Raw genomic sequence first — 21,718 nt, 5'->3', positions numbered from 1 at the left:
AAATCAAGCCCGATAACCAAAACTTCTAGGAATTTCACCTAAAACCCTAACACCAATGGAATTAACCTAAGAAAAGTTCCTGACAAGTCACATGCAGGTCTGGGCAGAAGATAACAACACCTAAACAAAAACTAAGCTGACTGAAAGAGAAAATCTCAAGTTTTCCAAAATTTTGACAGGGTCCGCAGGCCCACAGTTCACACAGGTGCGGTACCGCTCTGTGTGAAAAGCAAAAGTGCGGATAGGTCCGCACTGTGTTGCAAGCTGAGGGTGCGGTCCTCTCCCAAAGCTATGAAAAACAAAAAATAATCCAAGATCTACTAAATCTACCCAAATCCACACACAACAAGCCAAAAGCATAAACAAAAACACAGTTTCTCAAGTCAAAGTAAAGCAAATCAAGAAATCAAGTCCCTAGTGGAGTCGCCATTTTGTCACACGGAATGAGTCGTTCTTGCAGACAAGTCGACCTCCCTAGTATCTAATGATATCTAGTGACAAGCAAGCCAATCAAACTCTATCTTTCTCTAAATATGCAATTTATAAACAAAGGCAAACAAGTGTTTTAGGCCTACCTTGGGTCTAATGCAAGTTTGTGGAAGCCTCGCTCCTTTGATCGAAATGAGCTCCCTTGTAGCGAATCTGCAAACACAAACAAGCACACAAATTAAATAGCACCTGAAAAGCCAATATCATAAAGCATACTTATCATGATGATCAAGGAATTCATGAAACAAATGACATAAGACAATTTGTTGAGAAAAATGAATCTGATTGTATTAATTCAAATCAAAGAAGAACTTTACAACCTGTGCCTTGATGTTGTACAAGCTCCTCCCAAGGTCCAACAAGAAGTCTCCTCTACTTTGACAAGTTTCACTCTCTTCCCAATGAAGCCAAAAGGTATGTGATCTATCCTCTCAAGCTCAACTAGGAAGTCTCAATTCCACCAGCATTTACCTTAAAAAATGTTCAACTTCTAACCTCCCTAGCAACCAACCCAATGCCTTAATTTACAGTGCAATGGAGGGAAGTTACTAGGTCCTCCTTCAAAGGGATAAAGCCCTCCTTCAAAGGGATAGCTCCTCTTATCAAGGGATTAGCTCCTTCTTTTTTGGGATGCATGAACCACCTAAGAGCGAACCATCCACGTCAAAGTTCCTTCTAGAATCATCTAGAATTAACCCAAAGTGAGTTTTTTAGAATAAACTTGTGCCTTTTTGACTTTCAAAGGGGTCCGCACCCACTCCTTTAGAGACAGAGCGGGCAGGTCCGCAGGTAATATGAACAGGGGGTGCGAGACCACAGGTAACAGTGAGAGAAAGTGTGAAACCAGAGCTTTATTGATTTTTAAGGTCTTTCTCTCTTTTTCAAAGCTTGACATGAAGAGCTAAGGTCTAAGACTTGCTTAGGAGGACAGTATGAATGATGATAGACCCATACTGACTGCAAATAGTCATGGTTAACAGCAGGCATTGATTGCTGTGTCAATGGATTTGATTAAGGGGATCGCTGGAATTGTTGATATGGAAATGGTTGTTTAGGATATGGCTATTGATATAATTGTTGAGGATAAGATTGATATTGTTGTTGATGATAAAATTGCTGGGGAGGTTGGGCTCCATAAGCATATCCTTGCCAACTTTGTGAAAGTTGGTTTTGGTTTTGCTGAGGAGGCCAATACTGTCATGGCATAGGAGCATTCCATGAAGTTTGGGCAGGATATTGAGTGAATTGTTGAGGAATTTGTTGAGTAAATTGTTGCGGTAAAATTTGAGGCACACTTGTAAACCGTGGTTGCCAAGGTCTTCTTGGTGCCAAATAATAGAGAGAGTCAATTCGTTGACTTTCATCTATTGAATTTGCTTGTAATTCCTTTGGCTTTGGACAATTATCATTTAGATGATTTTATGTACAAAGTCCACAAATTTGAATACCATCTAAAGGACATTCCCTTAGTGGATGTTTCTTCCTACATTTAGGACAAAAAATTGATAGTGCTAGATCTTGTTCATCCTGTTTCTTCTTAGCCTTAAGTACATCAACTTGTGTTCCCAATGTGCTCAAAATATCAGTTTTAAAATTCTCAAACAAATTCCCTAATTCAACTCTTGTTATGTTTCCTATTGCTGATTTAGTAACTTTTGAATCTACATCTCTTTTTCCACTTTTTACTCTACCTCTAGAATACTTTTGACACAATTCTACAATTTCATCAAATGGAAAATATGATATGTCTCCTTTTCCCATCACATTAAGAATATCAAGATACTCATTTCATATTCCTTTGAGAAAAAATGTTCTAATGGTATCAAGATTTAGAGAATGTTGTTTGGATTTTTGTAAGTTGTAAAGAAACCGTTCTAAGTATTCTTCCAAACTCTCATCTTCCTGTTGAAACATCCTAAAAATATCTTCTTTTGAATCTCTAGGCCTACAATAGGCTTGATACTTCTTAAGAAAAATTTTCCTCATGTCTTCCCAAGAAGTTATAGTGTGTTCTCCTAATCCCATAAACCATTTTAATGCAGCTGCTTTAAGAGTAGCAGGAAAAAGACGAAGCTTATGTGTATCATTAGTATAACCATAAGTACGACATAAGATATCAAATTGAAACATGAATGAATCAAGATCTTCAGAAGACATTCCATAGAAATTTGGTAAAACCGAAGGTGGAATATTCTTCATTTTTACCTCCTCTCCAAGAATTGCTCTAGTATCTAAAATTGAGAATCCAAAAGTATCTTTTTCATCATTTTCTATTTCTACATCTTGAATTCTCTTATGATCACACTCTCTTTTGGCATCTTCCTCTCTTTTCCTTTCTGCTTCTCTTATTGTCTCTTCCTCCCTTTTTCTTTGCCATTCTTTTTGTTGCTTTTCATATTGTACCCTTTGTTTTGGAGTGAGTATTGGGATGTTAGATCCTTGCCCTTCTTCTTCCATATCCTTTTCAGCAGTTTCAAATGTTTCAGTAACAAATTGGGATTGTGTATTTTCAACTTGTTTTGTTTGTTCATAAATAGTTTCAAAGATACACTTATCTATTTGTTCAAGAATAGGCTGATCAATTGGTTTTCTTATCTTTCTTTGTTTTCCTTGGAAGATGTTCCTGTTTGTTTTTGTTTTCTCTTTACTTCATAAGCTAGCAAAGTTTGTCTTTCAACAAGTGTTAACCTTTGTCCTGAATGCTTTTTTTCCTCTAACTCTTCCAAGGTTGGGTTTCCAGTAATTATAGTTAATTCGAATGTAGGTGGTCTTGCTTCTACCAATAGTTTAATAGTTGGGGGGTCTTGTTTTATGTATCTACCATTTTCATCTCTATTTCTAGTCATATAGAATCACAATGGAAAAATCCTAACTACAATTTTTTATTTTTGTTTCGTTTAAAGCTTCCTATTTTGATTAAATTTGAATGTGCTTACTCGGCAACGACGCCAAAAATGTCAGGTCAATTTACTAAGTAAACTAATGCAGGTGTTTTACTTGTCAATTCGGGTTTGTAGACTTGGAAGCACGTCCAAAGTATATGGATTTCAGGTAATGTCAATTTCGGAAGGCAAGGCTCAAAGGTTAAGGGAAATGCATATTAAAAATAAGTTCTAAGTTTAAAGAAACTAAAATAAAAACTCTGATTCAAGATGCAGTAAGCGAAGGAAGAGGCTCCTAACTTAGGAGTTCCTGATTGTCCTTCCCCATAGTACCGTCCTCAAGAAGATAAACTAAAGAGAAACAATTTGTGATGTGTATAAAGCAAGAGAAGAGGCTCCTAACTTAGGAGGTCTTGGTTTTCCTTCCTCACAGTTTTACTCCAAAAAGATTACCATTGCATCAATCATAAACTAGAATTCAAGAAACAATTCAAGAAATTCAAAAGGATGATTTTTAGTTATGATTCATAATTTGATAGAAAGAGAATTTAACTTAAATCCTTGGTTGTCCTTTAGTACGCAAATTATATTTTAAACCAAAACCATCCAAAAATCATATAGAAATCATAACACATCTAAGTAACTGAATCATAAAACTAAAACAAGAAATATTGAATCGAAACTATGCTAATTTATAGAAAATTTAACCAAAGTGTGCTTAGCTTGGTATGGGGGCCCTCCAACCTTGCCTTGTACACCTGAAGAACTCTTCAGCTACAACTAACTTAATAAAGCATCCACAACATGAACAACAAATAGAACAGTAGAAATGATTCTTCAAATTATCTCAAAAGTCTCCAATAATCTTAATACAAAATTACACTTTTTTGAATGGTCCATAAACTCTATTTAAATAAGCAAATCATAAACAAACTTTGCTATAATGGCTCTAACAGCCTTATCAATCCTAATCCATCCATACAAGTTGAACTCATCAAGTTTGGTTCACAAAATCAGGAAAAATCCCACAAAATAATAAATCTGCTCATTTTTACTAGGAATTCTTGAATGACAGGTCAAGTTTGACCAACGTTGATCGGGCCTGTTTTTGCTCAATTTGACTGAACCAATAGGTGTTTCTTCATCCGTGGTTCCCAAGCTTTCCAAATATGTGCTCAGATCTCGCCCAGGTGTCCTGCACATATGACTTCCATGAAGCTATTACGGGAATTTTTAATGCAGTCCAAATTTACTCTTAAAACCCAATTTTTACAAAAAATTCCAAAAATTGAAAAACTTAATTTAGTTACCTGAATATGCAAAATAGGACTAAAGTGAGGCATATATAAATGAAATAGGATGGAATATGGTGGTAAATAGATGGATTTAGTATAGGCAAATATGACCAAAATTGAGGGCCAACAAGAACATTCCCATCATTATGAATTTACTTGAACAGAGGTAAGTCGTTCTCCAAAAGAGCCTAAAACGAAAAAATCTATGGAGAATAAAAACCAAAGCCAAGTATGTTAGTTGCCATAGGAACTTGGATATACTTACAAAGAAGTCACTACGATTAAACCCTGGTAATTTAATCTTGTAAAACATTAGTAACAACAAAATCAACAAACAATAACCATAGTAATTACCTATTAAAATATGAATCGCGGGAATGACATCATTTCACCATTGGTAAAGAAATTCACAAAAACCTTCGAAGTTTAATTTATGTTCAATGACCTAACTTGGAAAACGAAAGCAAAAATAGGTTAAAAACCCTTGATTATCCCTGCAAGCAAAATGATGAAATAAATGAGTCCATACTAAGAAAAAAATAACAATGATTTTAAAAGAAAATGATTATAAATGTAAAACTCTTTGTCGGAAATGAAAAAAAAATTACCTCAAATGAAGCCCCATAAGAGATTGGAAATACTTAGAAGCACAAGTTTGTTTTGGAAGATTAATGAAGGAAGGTTTGCAGGAGCTAAGTGTTATCGGGAAATCTAGTGTTCACTCGGAGCTGCTAGTCCCACTAAGACTGGTAGCTATCTTAGAAACAAACAAACTAAAACTACTTTTGCTTTCCTTAATGAGAAGCAGATAAGAGGGGAACAAAGGACACCAACCTCAGTCTTGCGCTTGGTTCCTCTCCCTTCTGACAGATCCTTGCCGCTTTTCTTTCGTCTACCCAGCTTCAAAGAGCACCTGTGGAATCAAAGCAGCATAATACTATCGAAGAACAGAGATCTACAATCATAAACAATACAAGACCGGATATATATTGACCACACAAATGCATATATCATCAAACATACAAGAATGTGGAGGAAAACTTGAATAGCTTTATTAATATCAAGAATAGCAAAGAGGATTACAACCAATTGTTCTAACCCAGCGTCATCCTCCCAGCATGAAAGCCCTTCTTCACCTCATGAAAAGCTTATATCACCCAACACTATGATATTCCACCAAGAAACCAACAACACTTCCTTACAAGATACAAAATTCCAACCTCTAGATCTCTGGGATGAGGGATCCATATATATATGATTGCAGGGGGTGAGTCAGCTTCTAGGATTTTGATTAGTGTCCTCTCTCTGATAGTTCTTGATTCCACTTGGAGATTGATGATCTCTTACTCATCCCTGGGCGAATTCAAAGAGGCAAGTGTCATAGGAGAAGTTTCTGGAAGATTCCATGACGATCCACCTTGCAAACTGTCTCTGCCATTTGTCTACTCTCGCCCATCGCACCCTACAGAAGGGCTTTTCAGTATGCATCGCACCTTTTACACTGAGCAGGTGAGATGCATCACACCCTCTGCATTGGGCAGTCTGTATGGTCCAGCTTTAACCAGTTCTGAGCAGTTTTCTGTGGAGAACTTCTGGGAGATGATGTAATCAGCTGACCTTGTTCCTTTAGGGTGTGAAGCAACACTTTTAGGGACTTAGGAGCCCTTGGTTTATGGACATGTATGATTGGGATTGCAGTGCCCAAAAATGTCTATAACAGTTGCCCCTAAAGCATGAGGTCGTTAATCTTTTGATGTCGGGTGAAATGCTTTATCATGAGGATCCGAAGTTTTTTCGAGCTGGAAGGCGACCTGTAATAAGATACAATACAATACATTATCTTCATAATATTTTTCATGATCTAGCTGAGGCGGGCATTCCCATGCTCAACTTTATAAATTCATTTTCATGTACATAAGACAGACAACCGTCTGTGTGGCAGACTGATGATTCTGATAGAGCCATCATCCTTTGATTCAGATGATCATCTGTGTAGCAATGATGTACATTTGATGTCTTTATTTTCCTGAATATATCACAGCCCGGATGGATGAAACTAGATCCGGGGTCTTCAAACTCGTCCAATCTTCACTCGGAGTACAAGTCGATCCATGTGAAAGATGTTCTGAAGCCGAACATGGAAAGAAATCGCCTGATTACCAGCCAATGATGTAAGCTGTTAACAGGCGCGAGAGGAATCATCGATAATGATGATGACCCTCAAGGTACTACAGTACAATTCGCGTGGTGTGAAAAAGGGACTTGGCGTCGAACACCACGCAAAATCTTTCGGTCGAAGGCCATTGATGTAAACTTGTCGCCAGAAGTGAGAAACTTGCCATTGAGGCATGCAAGCTTCAAAGTACTGAAAGGGTTGTTCCTAAGTCGACTTCTTGGATAATGAGCTAATGTCGACAAGAAGCAACCCGTCGTAGGAGGGCCTTAACGAATCCCACATCTACGACACGGAACGGAGTAAATGATTTTTGGAGGTGAAAATGATCTGATGATACAGGGTTTAGGGTGGCGGTCATGAAAGAATGGAGCGTGAATGTATTGCAGCGGATGAGACACAAGTGAATTCTCTGAGTGACTTCTCTTGAACATACCGGCGACACTGACATGGATTGGTAGCGTTAACCCCAAATATGGATGGTGCAATGGACCAATGGTGATATGACCGGTGAACGGAATAACCCAACCCGACTCGGATGTGGAGTGAAAGTGTCATGTTCAAGAGCGACTTGCTACCAATAAAGTTTCTTCAAGTTTTCTTCCCAATTTTTCCCCAGTCATTGCTGACCAGTACCTCTTTATTTTTTTCAAGCTTGAGGAGGATAACATGTGCTTGTTCTATAATTTTCCCTTCGGGCAAACCCGTCGCTATGTTTTAACGAGCCTAGCGAAAGTGAAACTAATTCTTGTCTATATGGACAAGTTTGTCGCTATTTGGTTTTAACGAGTTTAACGACAAAGATAACTCGGTCCTTTTCAATTTTAGAGAGTCTGAAATGGACGTAAAGGAAACTCCAATAATCCTTTTTCATCATATAATCCCTTAAGTCTGAAAAAGTATAAAATAATACGAAAGGGATAAATTTTCGGTAGTTTTAATGAGCCGAACAAAACAAGCGCTCGATCTTTTTGTGTAATAATCCCTCAGGTCCAAAAAGATTAAAATCTAGAGGAGGGATAGCACTTTCGGTAGCTTTAATGAGCTGGAGAGGCTAATTGCTCGGAAATCTTTTCATATTTTACGAGCCAGATGAAAAGAGCTTAAAGGAGACTCGTCTTTTGAGGAACGAGTGATAATTTCAGGTAGCCGCTGATTCCAGGTAAGGTTTGGAATTTTCCAATCACGGCAGTGTCACAAGGACGGCTAACAGGATCACTCTTCGCAGTTGTTCCTCAAAAGGGGTAAACAATCAAATGGAGGTGAATGATCAGCTAAAACAGAGTGGAGTGATGGTAGGAACACGACCAGGGCTCAAAAGTTGATGATAATGCAGTCACAATGGTTATTTACAGGAAATTGGTTCATTTTTTAATGAGCTTAAACTCTGGGAGAAACATTTGCTCATTGCTTACGTTTAATTTTTAACCAGCTTGAACTCCACATAAAAACTGCCCGTGGCAGGTTTATTTTTTAACGAGCTTGAACCCTGCGGTAATATTGCTCGTGGCCTGGTTTATTTTTTAATTAGCTTGAACCATGCGACAACATATGCTCAGATTTAGTTTCATGTTTACACAAGCTTGAAACGAAAAACTATGCTTGTTATAAGTTCGCATGCCCCCAGCATAATGACGCAAATCGAGGTGCATGCCCCCCAAGCTTCATTGCATTCAACGCGGTGGTTGGAATGAAGGTTTACCTTCGAGATCTTTGAAAGAATCGACTTGGATTTTACGAGATCGTAATCAAAGACTCGATTTGGAAAGGGAGTTGTTTCATTTTTTAATGAGGTTGACACAGTAAAAGAACTATCCTCATGGTGACCTTTGATCACAACTCATAAGGGGTCATGAAGGAAAGATCTGGTTCCAATGCCCCCAGTACATAATGTACGACATCACTGAATTGATCGTCAGATGATGTAGCTATGGTAGGGCTTGGAGGCAATGCTTCACGGTGATCCACACTATCAAAATGTTCAGAGTTCTTCTTCATCTTTGTTGATGTAGAAGATATCAAGTGACAGGTTTCCACTGTGGCCACTTCTGCCAGATTACTTGGAGGCGGAAGGGCAAAAGTCCCCATTAAGGAAGGGTCTTTTAGGAGACCTACTCCGATATTTTGAAGTGATTGAGAGCTTCCATGGATCAATGGAATGCTTCCGGTAACTTGAGAACTGTTGGGGAGAAAGGTTTGTTGATCAATGATTGTAATTCCTCCTTGAAAGGGAAATGCAATCTTTCTAAAGTAAGTTGACACAACAGCAGCCATAGCATAAATCCAGGGCCTTCCCAGTAGGATATTATAATCGAGGTTTCCATCGATAACTTCAACGTCAATTTCTATTGTTTTGCCCCCCAGTTCAACTTTCAACTTGCTTAATATCCCATACGGAGTGTATGTTCTTCCATCGAACATTTTTAACGTCGTTGACGATCGCAACAAGGGTGGTGAACCTAAATTTTTCCAGCAACTCATCGACATAATACATGTAGATGCCCCTTCATCAATAATTGTTCGATGAACAATTTTGTTGAGGGCTTTCACTTGATTAAGGAAAGCTAGTTGAGCTGGTAACTGAGGGTCATATCCTTTGTGATTAAAGGCCACAAGATTGGAATCCGTTGGGTCAATCCCACCTATTGCTGATAATAAAGCCTGCTTCTGGGAGGGGCAATTTTGCAGTACCTCAAGTGTCGACATAGCGGACGACGATTGGGCCAGGTCCTCTACTATATTATAATTCTGTGCTTCTCTGGCACGAGGATTAAATGTCGATTTGTGTACTACTCCCTTTGGCAGTTTTATCGTTAGCTCGGGAATCATGGGTGGCACAACTTCGGGCAAAGTTGTTGTCGAACTACTAGGTTGATCATTAGCCTTGTTGTTCGACAACTGTGGATTCCTGTAATCTTTATTCCTTGTCGATATCAAAGCATCATTTTGCTGTTTTGAAATGGACAACATAAGTGCTTGGGATGGGGAAGCACGATCACTAGCAACCAGGTTTATTTCTGGGCTCGGAAACGGATTAGTCAACATCACCGGGGTATTTGAAGTTTTTAAAAATTTCATAAACTTAGCTTTATGTGGACAATCTTTCGTGAAATGCTCATCGTCGCATATGAAACATGGATAATGAGGTTTCTTTTGCCCAGTAGGGTTTTCAGAAGATTTTTCAGGAGGTGACCCATCCTGCTTCTTCTTTTTCCCTTTCTTTTTCTTCTTGCCTCCTGGTTGCTTCGGTTCTTTGCCTTTGTCAGTCGACACGGCATTTACCTTTGAGGCGAGAAGTTCTTCATTTGCATTTTGACTTGAAACCGTACGGGCCTTCTTTGATGTAGCCTTTACGGTTTTCATGCTAGTCGCACCTATCACGCCATCGCCGGCATGAGAGTCTTTGCTTGATTTAGGAGGGGGAGGAACGGAGAATTCCGGTCTAGGAGCATCAGGGATTTTATCGTAGAGCGTGCCAGACTGAGTATAGATCAAGTCTAGATATTGTGCACGAGCAATTACTTGCTCTTCAGTGACGACTCCTCCCTTTGCCACATCTTTCGTAATAGAAGGTAATAATGACTTAATAAACCATTCAACTAGCAGCTGATCAGGAACATATGTTTTCACCATTCTACGACGACGTGACCACTCATGAATATGATTAGATATTTGAGTGGCCGTTGTCTATTTGAAGTTGGTAAGAAGCTCTGTTCCTATTTCGTACCTTATGGGTAACTGAAAATGGGTTAAAAAGGTTATGGCTAGGGTGTTGAAGTTATCGAATGAAGCTCTAGGTAATTCGATATGCCATTTTGTTGCCGGACCAGTTAACGTTCGCTGAAAAAGGTGAAGCCTGATCGAATCATCGTTGAGAGTGTTGGATGAACACCACAGATGAAAGGTCATCACATGATTCGACGGGTCTTCACCTAGATTTCCATTAAATTTAGGAATATCTGACGAAAGTTTATACGGAATCGCCGGCCACCAAGGGGCGTAAGCAATTAGATCATTCGTCAGCCGGTTTAGATCTGGTAATTCTAGAGTTGCTACAAAGGGCAACTGTTGATTCAGGTTAGGCGAAGCATACCCAGGATAAGATGGAATCGCTTGAGCAGTGGGTCTTTGCATACCAGCATAATGTATTTGATGCTGGTAACTTTGATAAGGTTGATGGGCATAACCATTATATTATGGTTGTTGATAACCGCTTTGGAAATGCGGTTGCCCATTACTTACAAAGACTTGTTGCTCAGGTCCTTCATATGTTTCCTGGAATTGCGGTTGTTGAGATTGAACCAGCCATGGTTGTGGACCATTTTTTGTTGTCCAATACTGGATGATTGACCAAGATGAGGAGTCATAGTACTTTTTTGAGCCTGAGTCGCTCCAGATAAGGAGGCACTAACCTGAGGTTGTGATTGAATCGCTGAGACGAGAGGTTGTTGTATTGCAACCTGAGAAACTTGGGGTTGACATACAACAGGTAGTGCTTGTACTTGCGATGTAGTCACCATAGCAGGTATAGTGGGAATATTCGACACAGGATGGATTGGTTGCATTGAATATACAATACTTGGTTGTTGAGGCAGTATTGGTACCCAACCGCTGGATGTCATTCCAGTTTGACCTGAACTTTGTTGTAAACTCCCATATGGTTGTTCTCTGGGAGGGAACAATGAAAGGGCATACTATCCCCCATATGGTGGCAATCCAGTACTTAAAGTGTAGATTGGCCTTTGAAGACACATTGGATCAATTTTTTGAGTTTCAACATAAGAAATACCAGATGAGAATCCGGATGAAGAAATAGGAACTAACCATGTCGTCGAAACAATCCTTGATTGGACTCCGGCTTGTTGTTGATAACTTGCTGGGACAGATGGTATACCGACGAACATCATTGGAGTAGCAGCAGGAGGCTATGCCACTGCTACGTTGGATGACACAGTCCTAGATGTCGACGGTTGTTCAGACATATCTAGTCTATCCAAAAGATTTCCTAGCGATTCTACAAGAACTTGCGATGAAGGGAGACTAACTTCTAAGACCAATGAGGGAACAATGACGTTATTCCAATTAAAATAAATATTATGACGCTTTGACACAAATTGTTTTTTCAATTTTTAAGAGTCGATAAAAAACAAAAGATGACTCTAGTCGCCTTCGATTTTTAATGAGCCTGAAGTGACAAGTGCTCAGATGGACCTTTCCCTTTAAGGAGTCTAAAAAGGAACGAAAGAGACTACTCTGGAAATATAGACAGAGGGATTACCAAACCAATCGCAAAACTGCAGAATACTTTTTACGGTACGGCAGTCAATCTTCCCGAATGCTGTGTTCAGTGCATTGCGATCGATAGGGTGACAGACACGGCTTCCTATGGATAAAGGATATAGCCTATTGTGGTCTCCCAATATATACTCGACAGTACATGGGAGCACAAGTTCGTACTGGCACTTGTCGTCTCAAAGAGAAGGAATCAACCAACTAACAATGAAAGTGACAGTTACCAGGCTTTACAACACCGGAATACGTCTCTAGCCTAGACTTCTAGATGTTGTGCGTTAGGTTCCAAAGCGTTTTTATGTTCATTAAATTTATTTTATGGTTGATCTTTCTTAAGAAATTTGCCTTTTAGGTTCGCTGCATGATGTAGATATACAATTCCTAAAATGCAATCTAAGATGATAAACAATCGTTTAATCTTCTTTTTGCAATGAAAATCCTAGCTACTAAAGAAAGAGAGATGATATTCTTTCAACATAGAGTAGAGAGCACACACTAGATGCACTATCCTAAATCAAACCAACAAGCAGTCTAAATGCAAATGCACATGCATGTATTTGTTTTCAGCTTTCTTAATGTGTGAATGACAAGAAGAATGCTAAGTACAAATCTGAATTATCTTTTCAAAGCGACAGTACTAACAAATTTCTCTTCAAAAACGAAAGGAAGATAATGACGACACTTTGCTATTTTGAATTGAAAACTGCTTTCGACACTTGAAAAACTACTAATTCAAATCAAATACAAGAGTAATTGTATAATCGACCATCAAGAACAATAGAATTCTTTTCTTTGACTGAAAACGACACTTGCAACACTTCCAAATCAAAATACGACAGTTTGATTATGCTAATTTTTGTAAAAGAGAACTGTAAATGGTGCACAATACATAAAAACATTCACAATTCTTTGTACTAAGGAGGTGGAATCATGCAAAGGAAGGGAGTTTCTACAGTGGTATACTGATCACAGACAGCAAAACTCCTGAATAAAGCTGAAGAGAGTGAACACAGAAACCAAAATCTGAGAGCAGAAGAGGTCTTGTCTGATCAGCGCACTTGCAACACAGGGAAAGTGCGATGCAGCGCACCTACTGCACATAGGAGGTGCGATGCATCCAGATTCCCAAGAGGAGAAAGTGCGATGGTCCAGGGACGAGACTTCAACTTGGTTCTGGGTCACAGTTTGCAGCTTAGTTCGGGGATTTAGGCTGAGCTAATGATATTCAATAAATAGAAATCACAGGGGCTGATCTAATGAGGTTACTGGAGCCACCACTAGGGCAATTAGGATGTTTGCAAATCAGTTGTTCAGTTTATAAACAAAACCCGGAGATAGGCTGAAGTAACATTGATCTACTTTACACTTGCATAACAAATGCAGTTCGAAGGTTAGCTGGCTTGACTTCAGGCTCCGTCTGTAAGTTTATAAAACAAACAAATATAGAGAAGCAAACAACCTATTCGTTCCCCAGTGGAGTCGCCATTTTGTTATCGGGAAATCTAGTGTCCACTCGGAGCTGCTAGTCCCACTAAGACTGGTAGCTATCTTAGAAACAAACAAACTAAAACTACTTTCGCTTTCCTTTATGAGAAGTAGATAAGAGGGGAACAAAAGACACCAACCTCAGTCTTGCACTTGGTTCTTCTCCCTTCTGACAGATCCTTGCCGCTTTTCTTTCGTCTACCCAGTTTCAAAGAGCACCTGTGGAATCAAAGCAGCATAATACTATCGAAGAACAGAGATCTAAAATCATAAACAATACAGGAGCAGATATATATTGACCACACAAATGCATATATCATCAAACATACAAGAATGTGGAGGAAAACTTGAATAGCTTTATTAATATAAAGAATAGCAAAGAGGATTACAACCAATTATTCTGACCCAACGTCATCCTCCCAGCATGAAAGCCTTTCTTTATCTCATGAAAAGCTTAGATCACCCAACACTATGATATTCCACCAAGAAACCAACAACACTTCCTTACAAGATACAAAATTCTAGCCTCTGGACCTCTGGGATGAGGGATCCATTTATAGATGATTGCAGGGGGTGAGTCAGCTTCTAGGATTTTGATTAGTGTCCTCTCTCTGATAGTTCTTGATTCCACTTGGAGTTTGATGATCTCTTACTCATCCCTGGGCGAATTCAGAGAGGCAAGTGTCACAAGAGAAGTTTCTGGAAGATTCCATGACGATCCACCTTGCAAACTGTCTCTGCCATTTGTCTACTCTCGCCCATCGCACCCTACAAAAGGGCTTTTCAGTATGCATCGCACCTTTTACACTGAGCAGGTGAGATGCATCGCACCCTCTGCACTGGGCAGTCTGTATGGTCCAGCTTTGACCAGTTCTGAGCATTTTTTGTGGAGAACTTCTAGGAGATGATGTAATCAGCTGACCTTGTTCCTTTAGGGTGTGAAGCAACACTTGTAGGGACTTAGGAGCCCTTGGTTTATGGACATGTATGATTGGGGTTGCAGTGCCCAAAAATGTCTATAACACTAAGGTTCTTCGTTTATTACAGACATGGTAACGTCAATAAACCATGGTAGGTTTAGTTGTAGAGTGTCGGAGCTCTGCTTGAAAACAAATGAATGAACAAATGGACAAGTCGATGATCATAATAGTCTTTTGAGGCCACGAGAAAACCCTAATCAATGCACATAGTAGATATTTTAGGGTTTGATATCCACCATTGATGCTAACATATGTTTGAGCTTGCATGTCAAAGCCATAGAGAGGCATGTGTTCATGGAGCTATGTGCCACATCCATTGGAAGAGTCAAGAATTATAACACTTATAGTATACAACATGGAAATGAAAATTAAAGTAGAGAAACTTATATTAAGAACCTTTGATTAAGATATATATACAAGAATTCCCAAGTATTGAACAAACTAACATGTATTATATTGTGATGGTGTAAGTTCGATCATAGGGTATGTTTCATCTAAAAACATGAAGTGTAAGCAATCATTGTGAGTATATAAACTAGGAAAGGCCTGAGTTGATAGTTGTGAAATCCCATATTGATGTAGGAAACACCAAATTTTTATATAATGTAGAGATAGAAAATAGTGTTAATTATTAGTAATAAACCAAAGTCACAATGACTTATAAAACAAAACCCTTTTGCATAGTACTCCACCTTTGAAGATTTATAGGAATAATGACAAGAAAGTTAAATATAATATAAAAAGATCAAACCTAGCCAAGGGAATGGATGAAAGAATATTGAATCATCATTCTAGTTCATAATGTGTATGGAATTCATGTCCAATAATGATTAGAAGTCTTCTGAAATGTAGACAATAAAACAATGTTCCCATGAAATACTATTTATTTATTTTTTGGTATGATTTTGGGGTTTGTTACATTGTAGTCCTATTGGAGTAACTAGATAGGTGGGAAAGGGTTATAACTTAGCATTAAAAATAGGCTGAGTTAGTTTAGCATTTGGATTATTGATCAGCTAAGTAGGTATTTTTGTTGGTCTTGAAGATTGAGAGGGTGGAAGCTATAACTGTTGAGGTGTTGCAACTTGTGGTGGTTGTGCTTGTTGGGACTATGAAGGGTATGATCATTGGGGATATGGTTGATGTGGTGGTTGCATAAGATAAGAGTAAGCAAGCATGTTCCCATAACTCTATCCTCACCAACCTTCTTGCTCAGGAAGGTTTGGAGTTTGTTGTTGGGGCTATGCTTTCCAAGGCATAATAGAGTGCCAAACTTGTGATGGATATTTCTGACCAAAACATTATGAAGCAAACTCAGGTGTAGCAATGGAACATGTACCCGAGGCTTGAGGTTGCTATGGTTTCTTTGGTGCAAGCACAAAAAGTTGTTCCATGGCCTCGTTTCCTCCCAAGTAGATTTCCTTAAGCCAAAGTAGAGAATGGAAATGCTTCGTTGAATGTACTTCTACACAAATGACACAAGTTTCAATGTTATTCATAGGGCATTATTTCAATGGATGTTTCTTTCTACATCTAGGGAAGTAAATAGAGAGGGTTGCATTCTCTTCCTCTTATTTCTTTTTAAAATATGATGTGTCCAACTACATACTAAGAGTACCAAGAATTCCAAATTTGAATTTTTCTAATAGATTCCCCAATTCATCCCTAGTTACTCTATTAGTTGAAAACTTGGTAGTTTTTGGAAAAAGAGTCTTCATATCCCTTACCAATTTTGGCTTGACTTCGCGAATACCTCTTGCATAATCCACATATTTCATTAAAGGTTAGTTGAGAAACATCTCCAATTCCCATTAGATCAAGCAAGTTTATAAATTCTTCTAAAATTCCTTTTAAAAATATGGTTATGATGGTATCTTGATCTAACCTATTTTGTTTGGAATGTTGGAGATCATATAAAAACCTTTTGAGATAATACTTTAAGCTCTCTTCTTCCTTTTGAGTCATTTTGAAAGTTTCTTCTCTCATATTTCTAGCTTTCCAATATTATTGATATTTCTTAAGGAAGGTCCTATGCATTTCTTCCCAAGTTTTAATTGTGTTTCTTCCCAACCCCATGAACCGACATAAGGCTCAGTATTCGAGAGTAGTAGGGAAAATTTTGAGCTTTGGTGCATCATTAGCTATGACATATAATGTCAAACTCAAAAGTAAAATCATCATGGTCTTCCATTACCATACCATGAAAATGAGACAAGACTGATGGAGAGATGTTCTTCTTTTGTATTGTGATGGGGTAGAGAATTGGGAAGCCAAAATTGACCTCCTCTTCTTCTTACACATCTGCCTCACCTTCACCATTGAAATTCATGTCACCTTCACCTTCTACCATTTTTCTACCCTTTAACAAGCTAGACTCATATTCTTGATAGGGACATTTTGGTTCCATGATTGGATTTAATCCCTCCTTAATTTATGATTGCTTTATTGGTACTCATACAATTGTTGCATTCAATACATGATCTACTAGAGAAGATTTAGGCTTTAATATCATTCTCACTTTCTGCTTCTTCCACTGTAGGCCTTGCTTTCAAGTGTATCGTTGGAGTCCATTCTGTCTATCCTCCTCTTGTAGATCTTCCTGCCAATAAGCTAGTATATGAAGGGTTATGACTTGGGATGATGGGAACTACTCTACCTGTTACTTTCCTAGAAATATTATTTTGCTATCTTTTTCCTTATTCATGCAATAATACCAATCTTTCACTTTTCAGTATATTTAAAATGCATGTAAGAAAATTATTAAAAGTAAAAGTGAGTCATAAATGCCATGATTATTTTTTAGCATTTCCTCAACAATGGCATAAAAATGTAAAGAAATTTAATTGTTGTTACATTCAATTGTCAATCTAGGGCTGTAAACATTGTATATGTAGAAGTAGTACAAATGATTCTCAAACTATGAAATAATTTCTTCAACCTATTGCTTCTAAGATATACATGGGCAATAAAATTAAAAAGGTTATAGAGGTTGATTTGGTTTGTGGACTTATGTTTTGAGAGCACTTTACAAACACTGATCACGATCTTTTGTTTCACATCAAGGGCATCAAATGGTTTTGTGATTCCTAGAGAAGCACTTTTGTTCTTCAGTCTTCAATGTCTGACTTCTATTGGGGGGTTTTCACACTTGTAATTGAAAGATAAAATCCAAACAAATATAAAGTAAAATAGTACAAAAGTTGTGTTGGATCATTGGGCTTATGTTTATGAGAGTACTTTATGTGCATCAATCACATTTTGTTTGTTTGGCATCAATGGAATCAAAGAGTTCTATGATTCCTTGAGAAGCACTTTCATTCTGCAACCTTTCATGCCTAACTTCTGTAAGGAAATCCACACTTCACAATTGAAAAGTAAAACTCAATTAGGCAAAAGGTAAATGCTAGTAGGGTATATTAGAATATTGGGCTTATGTTTACAAGGAAAATTATGGGCTCCAATAACAAACCTTTTTTTGGCATTAAGAGCAATAAAAAATTCTACGATTCCTTGAGAAGCACCTTGGTTCTTTAACCTTCAAAACCTCACCACTCTAGGAAATCCACACTTTGTGATAAATGACATAACAATTGAGGAGATTGAAATGATAATGAATGGAAATATTGATCTATTGAGCAAAAAAAAATACAATTATATCTAAAGAGCTACTTTAACTAAGGAGAAAATGAATTTGCAATACAATCCAAGTAGGATGCCCTGCCTATTGATTCACATTACAGAGGAAACTATAATGTAAGTACTTTGCTACACAATGAAACTTAGAATATCATCATTAATATCAAGGAAAAATAATACACAGGTTCACATTACAATTATAAAGAAGATCTGCATCGACTCAACAATAATCCATAAACACTATATCATCAAATTACAATGCTCACTAGCATACAATCTTCAAACTAGGGTGATTAAACACTCTATACATAAATTGTATGTTTTATGGACAAAACATGACCATCCACTATCAATTACAGACTATCAACTCCTTAACAATTATCGACCATTGCCTTTATATTACTTGTGGTTTATATAGAAATTGGGGAGGTGTGTTGAGAAACAACCAACTCAAAATAATTAGAGATTCTCTAATGATGAGAAGTCGACTCAGATGATTTGATCGAGCTAATGGGATTCCTTGTAATAAGGCATATGCCTCTACTAGATTATTGGATAGTACTCCTAGTTTCCAATCGAACTGTTCTTTTATTGTTATTCCACTCCGGGGTGAAAAATTGCCCCCCTCACACCTGCCTCCCCTGATCAATAACTATACCTTTTTTAGTCATTGATAATTGACATCTATTCCATTTTTACACATAATCTAACATATCATACCACTTAAAACTATCACACTCGTTTTTGAAAAAAAAAAACTTAATAAAATAAATATATTAAAATGTTTTCCAATACCTTGAAGAGTTTCACAATGTCAAATTGCCCCAAAATCTCAATGTATTTTAGTGAGAGACTTGAAAAAGCCAGAGACTTGGAACAATTACCTCTGAAGCATTAGCATGGGTATTACCACTAATAAGAAGCACATCATCAAAAAAGCCTATGCTTTTGACTACTACTAGCCATGAGCATATTGTGAGTAGGACCTAGCCTGTGTAACTCCACTAGGGAAAGTAATTACAAGGCGTTTTATTGTGGAGATCTTCCACTAAACACGGTACAGATTCATCGTCATTCACTGTACATATTTGAATGACGTTGGATGACCTGGAATGTCTTGGAAATTGATAAAAATAATTAAATAAATAAACCATTCGCTTCGGAAACAACACCTTAAAAACACGGATGGAAGGGAGGGTTTCTCACCACCATATGCATATGTGCATTTCTTTGAAAACGGCTAGGTTCTAACCACCATACGCCTATGTCTCAAATATGATATCGAGGAAATAAGACTGCAACCACCATATATTTCACTCGTGATAATTTGAAAATCCACATAAACACAATATTTGAAAACACTTATGTTCTAATTTTTTAGTTTTTTAAATAAATTTTTGATAAAATTTATTAAAATTATAAGATTGAATGGGATAATATATATAAATAAGATTTATTCAAATTAATATTATATATATATATATAATATTTAATATTGTGTTATTATATGCGTTTGTAACTATAGTTTGTTGTTTGTTGTTTAAGGATTGTATTAGTTTCAATTAAAAAAGGGCCAAACAAATCGAGCGTTTCAGCTTGATAAATATGGAGGGAGTTTTTGTTAAATGATGTTTTTGGTGTATATTAAATGCATTTACTAATATGGTTGTGCTAGTATTAAAACATTCAAACATTAGCTTAAGTATTACTACCATGTGAAGCACATCATTAATAAAATCCATGCTTTGTGATTGCTATTAGTAAGAAGCAAAAGCAAATCATCAATAGGACCCAAGCTTTGTGACTCCAAGGTGAAAGATAACGAGTTGTCTTTAGTGTGATTTTTTGGAAGTTTTTCCGATGGGTTTTTTTAGTCTAATTTATCTAAAATCTGGCAAGAATTTATTGAAATCAAAAGTTCTATGGTAACCCATGCACAATCGAAGTGCATTAGGGACTTTTTTTAGGGTGTTGTATCCATATATACAGTCAAAAAACCAGTGTAAATAATATAAATCAAGATTTCACCTCAAATTTTTCCACCTATACCTGCTTAATAAAATCCAAAAAATCAAACTAAAAACAATAAAAACCATTAAAAAAAACCGTAAAGTCACTCAACTACTCAAAACTCTCATCACATTGGCGGTAGGGAGTCGAACTGAAGTAATATTCTGAGCATTTAAAACTCAGAGATCTAGAACATGTGGGTTGTAACGGAGGCACCATCGATCATGATACGAAGAAAAAGGGAGATGGAGCCAATTCGGATGACATGATCCAAAAAAAACCCGAAAAGGAAAGAAGCAGAGCACATAACGAGCTCATCTGCTTCGCAGGACTTGGAGATCCCTCGAGCAATTGGAATTTCCAGTGGAGGATTTGGTGGGAACAAAAGCAGGGTATTGTAATGGAGGAGGACGAGGAGAGACGAGAGCTCCTCGACAAGATTGTCGGTCTTCTTTTGGATGCAGGATATTTTAGGGCAAGGATTTCCTCTCTCTCTCCATTCGACAAGCTAACAGGGGGCCTGGCTTGGTGCATCACTGCTTCCAATGCTGACATCGATTTCGACGTCTTGTTCTACGACGACGATGCAAATCTTGGCGACAAGATGTCAGTTAGTTCATTCTTTTTGCATACATAACCTTCATTTCTAATTCCAATTCCAATTTTTCTATTCTCCATAGACAATTATACATAGATCAGTAGTATTTTGGAGGGGCTGGGTACCTTCATTTCCGGCTCGATAAATGTAAATGCAAGACAATCCCAGCTAAATTAGGAGGCGAAGTTCATGCAATCATTCTCATTCACTCTATTGGTCATTTTATAATTGAGAAAATTGAAAGCAGCAACATCTAGTTTCGCCTTTGTTACATGTATTTATCTAAATTGAAATAAATCATCCGTACATTGCCAAAAATATTACATTTCCTATAGCTGTTTACCACTTGAATATACCAACTTCCAAATAGCGTTGCCAAGCTATCATATATTGCCTGCTTGGATCTCAGACGAAGTTGTGAAATAGTTTCACTGTTACTCCTGTCAAAATCACCAAGGGCCTGCACCTGATTATAACCACTTATTCATCCCTTCTGGGAATTGAACCGTGCTGTGTGGCAATGCACACCTTCGCGGCCACCATCCATCCTCCCGGGTTGGAGGTGTGCATTTGTACAATGGTGGGGTGTGAAGGTGTGTATTTGTGTTGGGGGAGGGTGACGTGGTGGGGGTGAAGATGTGGACTTCTGAACCATTATCACAGTTTTTTAATTCAAAATGCTTCCTTAGTATGGCAATAGCGAGCATCCATTACCTATCAAATGGTGGGATGCTGCTTACGACATACAACCACATAGCCCAGCTTCACAGCCCTTGGTGGATCAACGGCTCCTTTGTGGGTGGCATGGCGGCCACTTCTCGTGAAGATCGAAACCTGGTGGGGGCTACAACAGCACCCTGCTTTCACTAATCCAGGTC

General features: G+C 37.8%; 1 protein-coding gene across 2 annotated transcripts in view; it reads left to right on the top strand.

Annotated features, from left to right (window-relative positions):
* The first annotated feature begins 20,362 nt into the window (after nt 1–20,362).
* Nucleotides 20,363–21,718, top strand: part of LOC149143208 (paramyosin-like protein) — a 477,149-nt gene continuing 475,793 nt past the window's right edge. Inside the window, exon 1 of one of the 2 annotated variants that reach the window (XM_089448231.1) lies at nt 20,363–20,848. In XM_089448231.1, the coding sequence (XP_089304357.1) occupies nt 20,508–20,848 (341 nt within the window). In that variant the 5' untranslated portion in view covers nt 20,363–20,507. The remainder of the gene's footprint in view (nt 20,849–21,718) is intronic. The other variant, XM_089448230.1, reaches the window with a different exon arrangement.

The sequence above is a fragment of the Pinus tabuliformis genome, chromosome X (assembly GCF_031772625.1).
Source record: "Pinus tabuliformis cultivar Carrire ecotype Pingquan chromosome X, CPIR1, whole genome shotgun sequence".
In the NCBI taxonomy this organism is placed as follows: domain Eukaryota; kingdom Viridiplantae; phylum Streptophyta; class Pinopsida; order Pinales; family Pinaceae; genus Pinus; species Pinus tabuliformis.
This window is presented reverse-complemented; position numbering and strand designations above follow the sequence as displayed.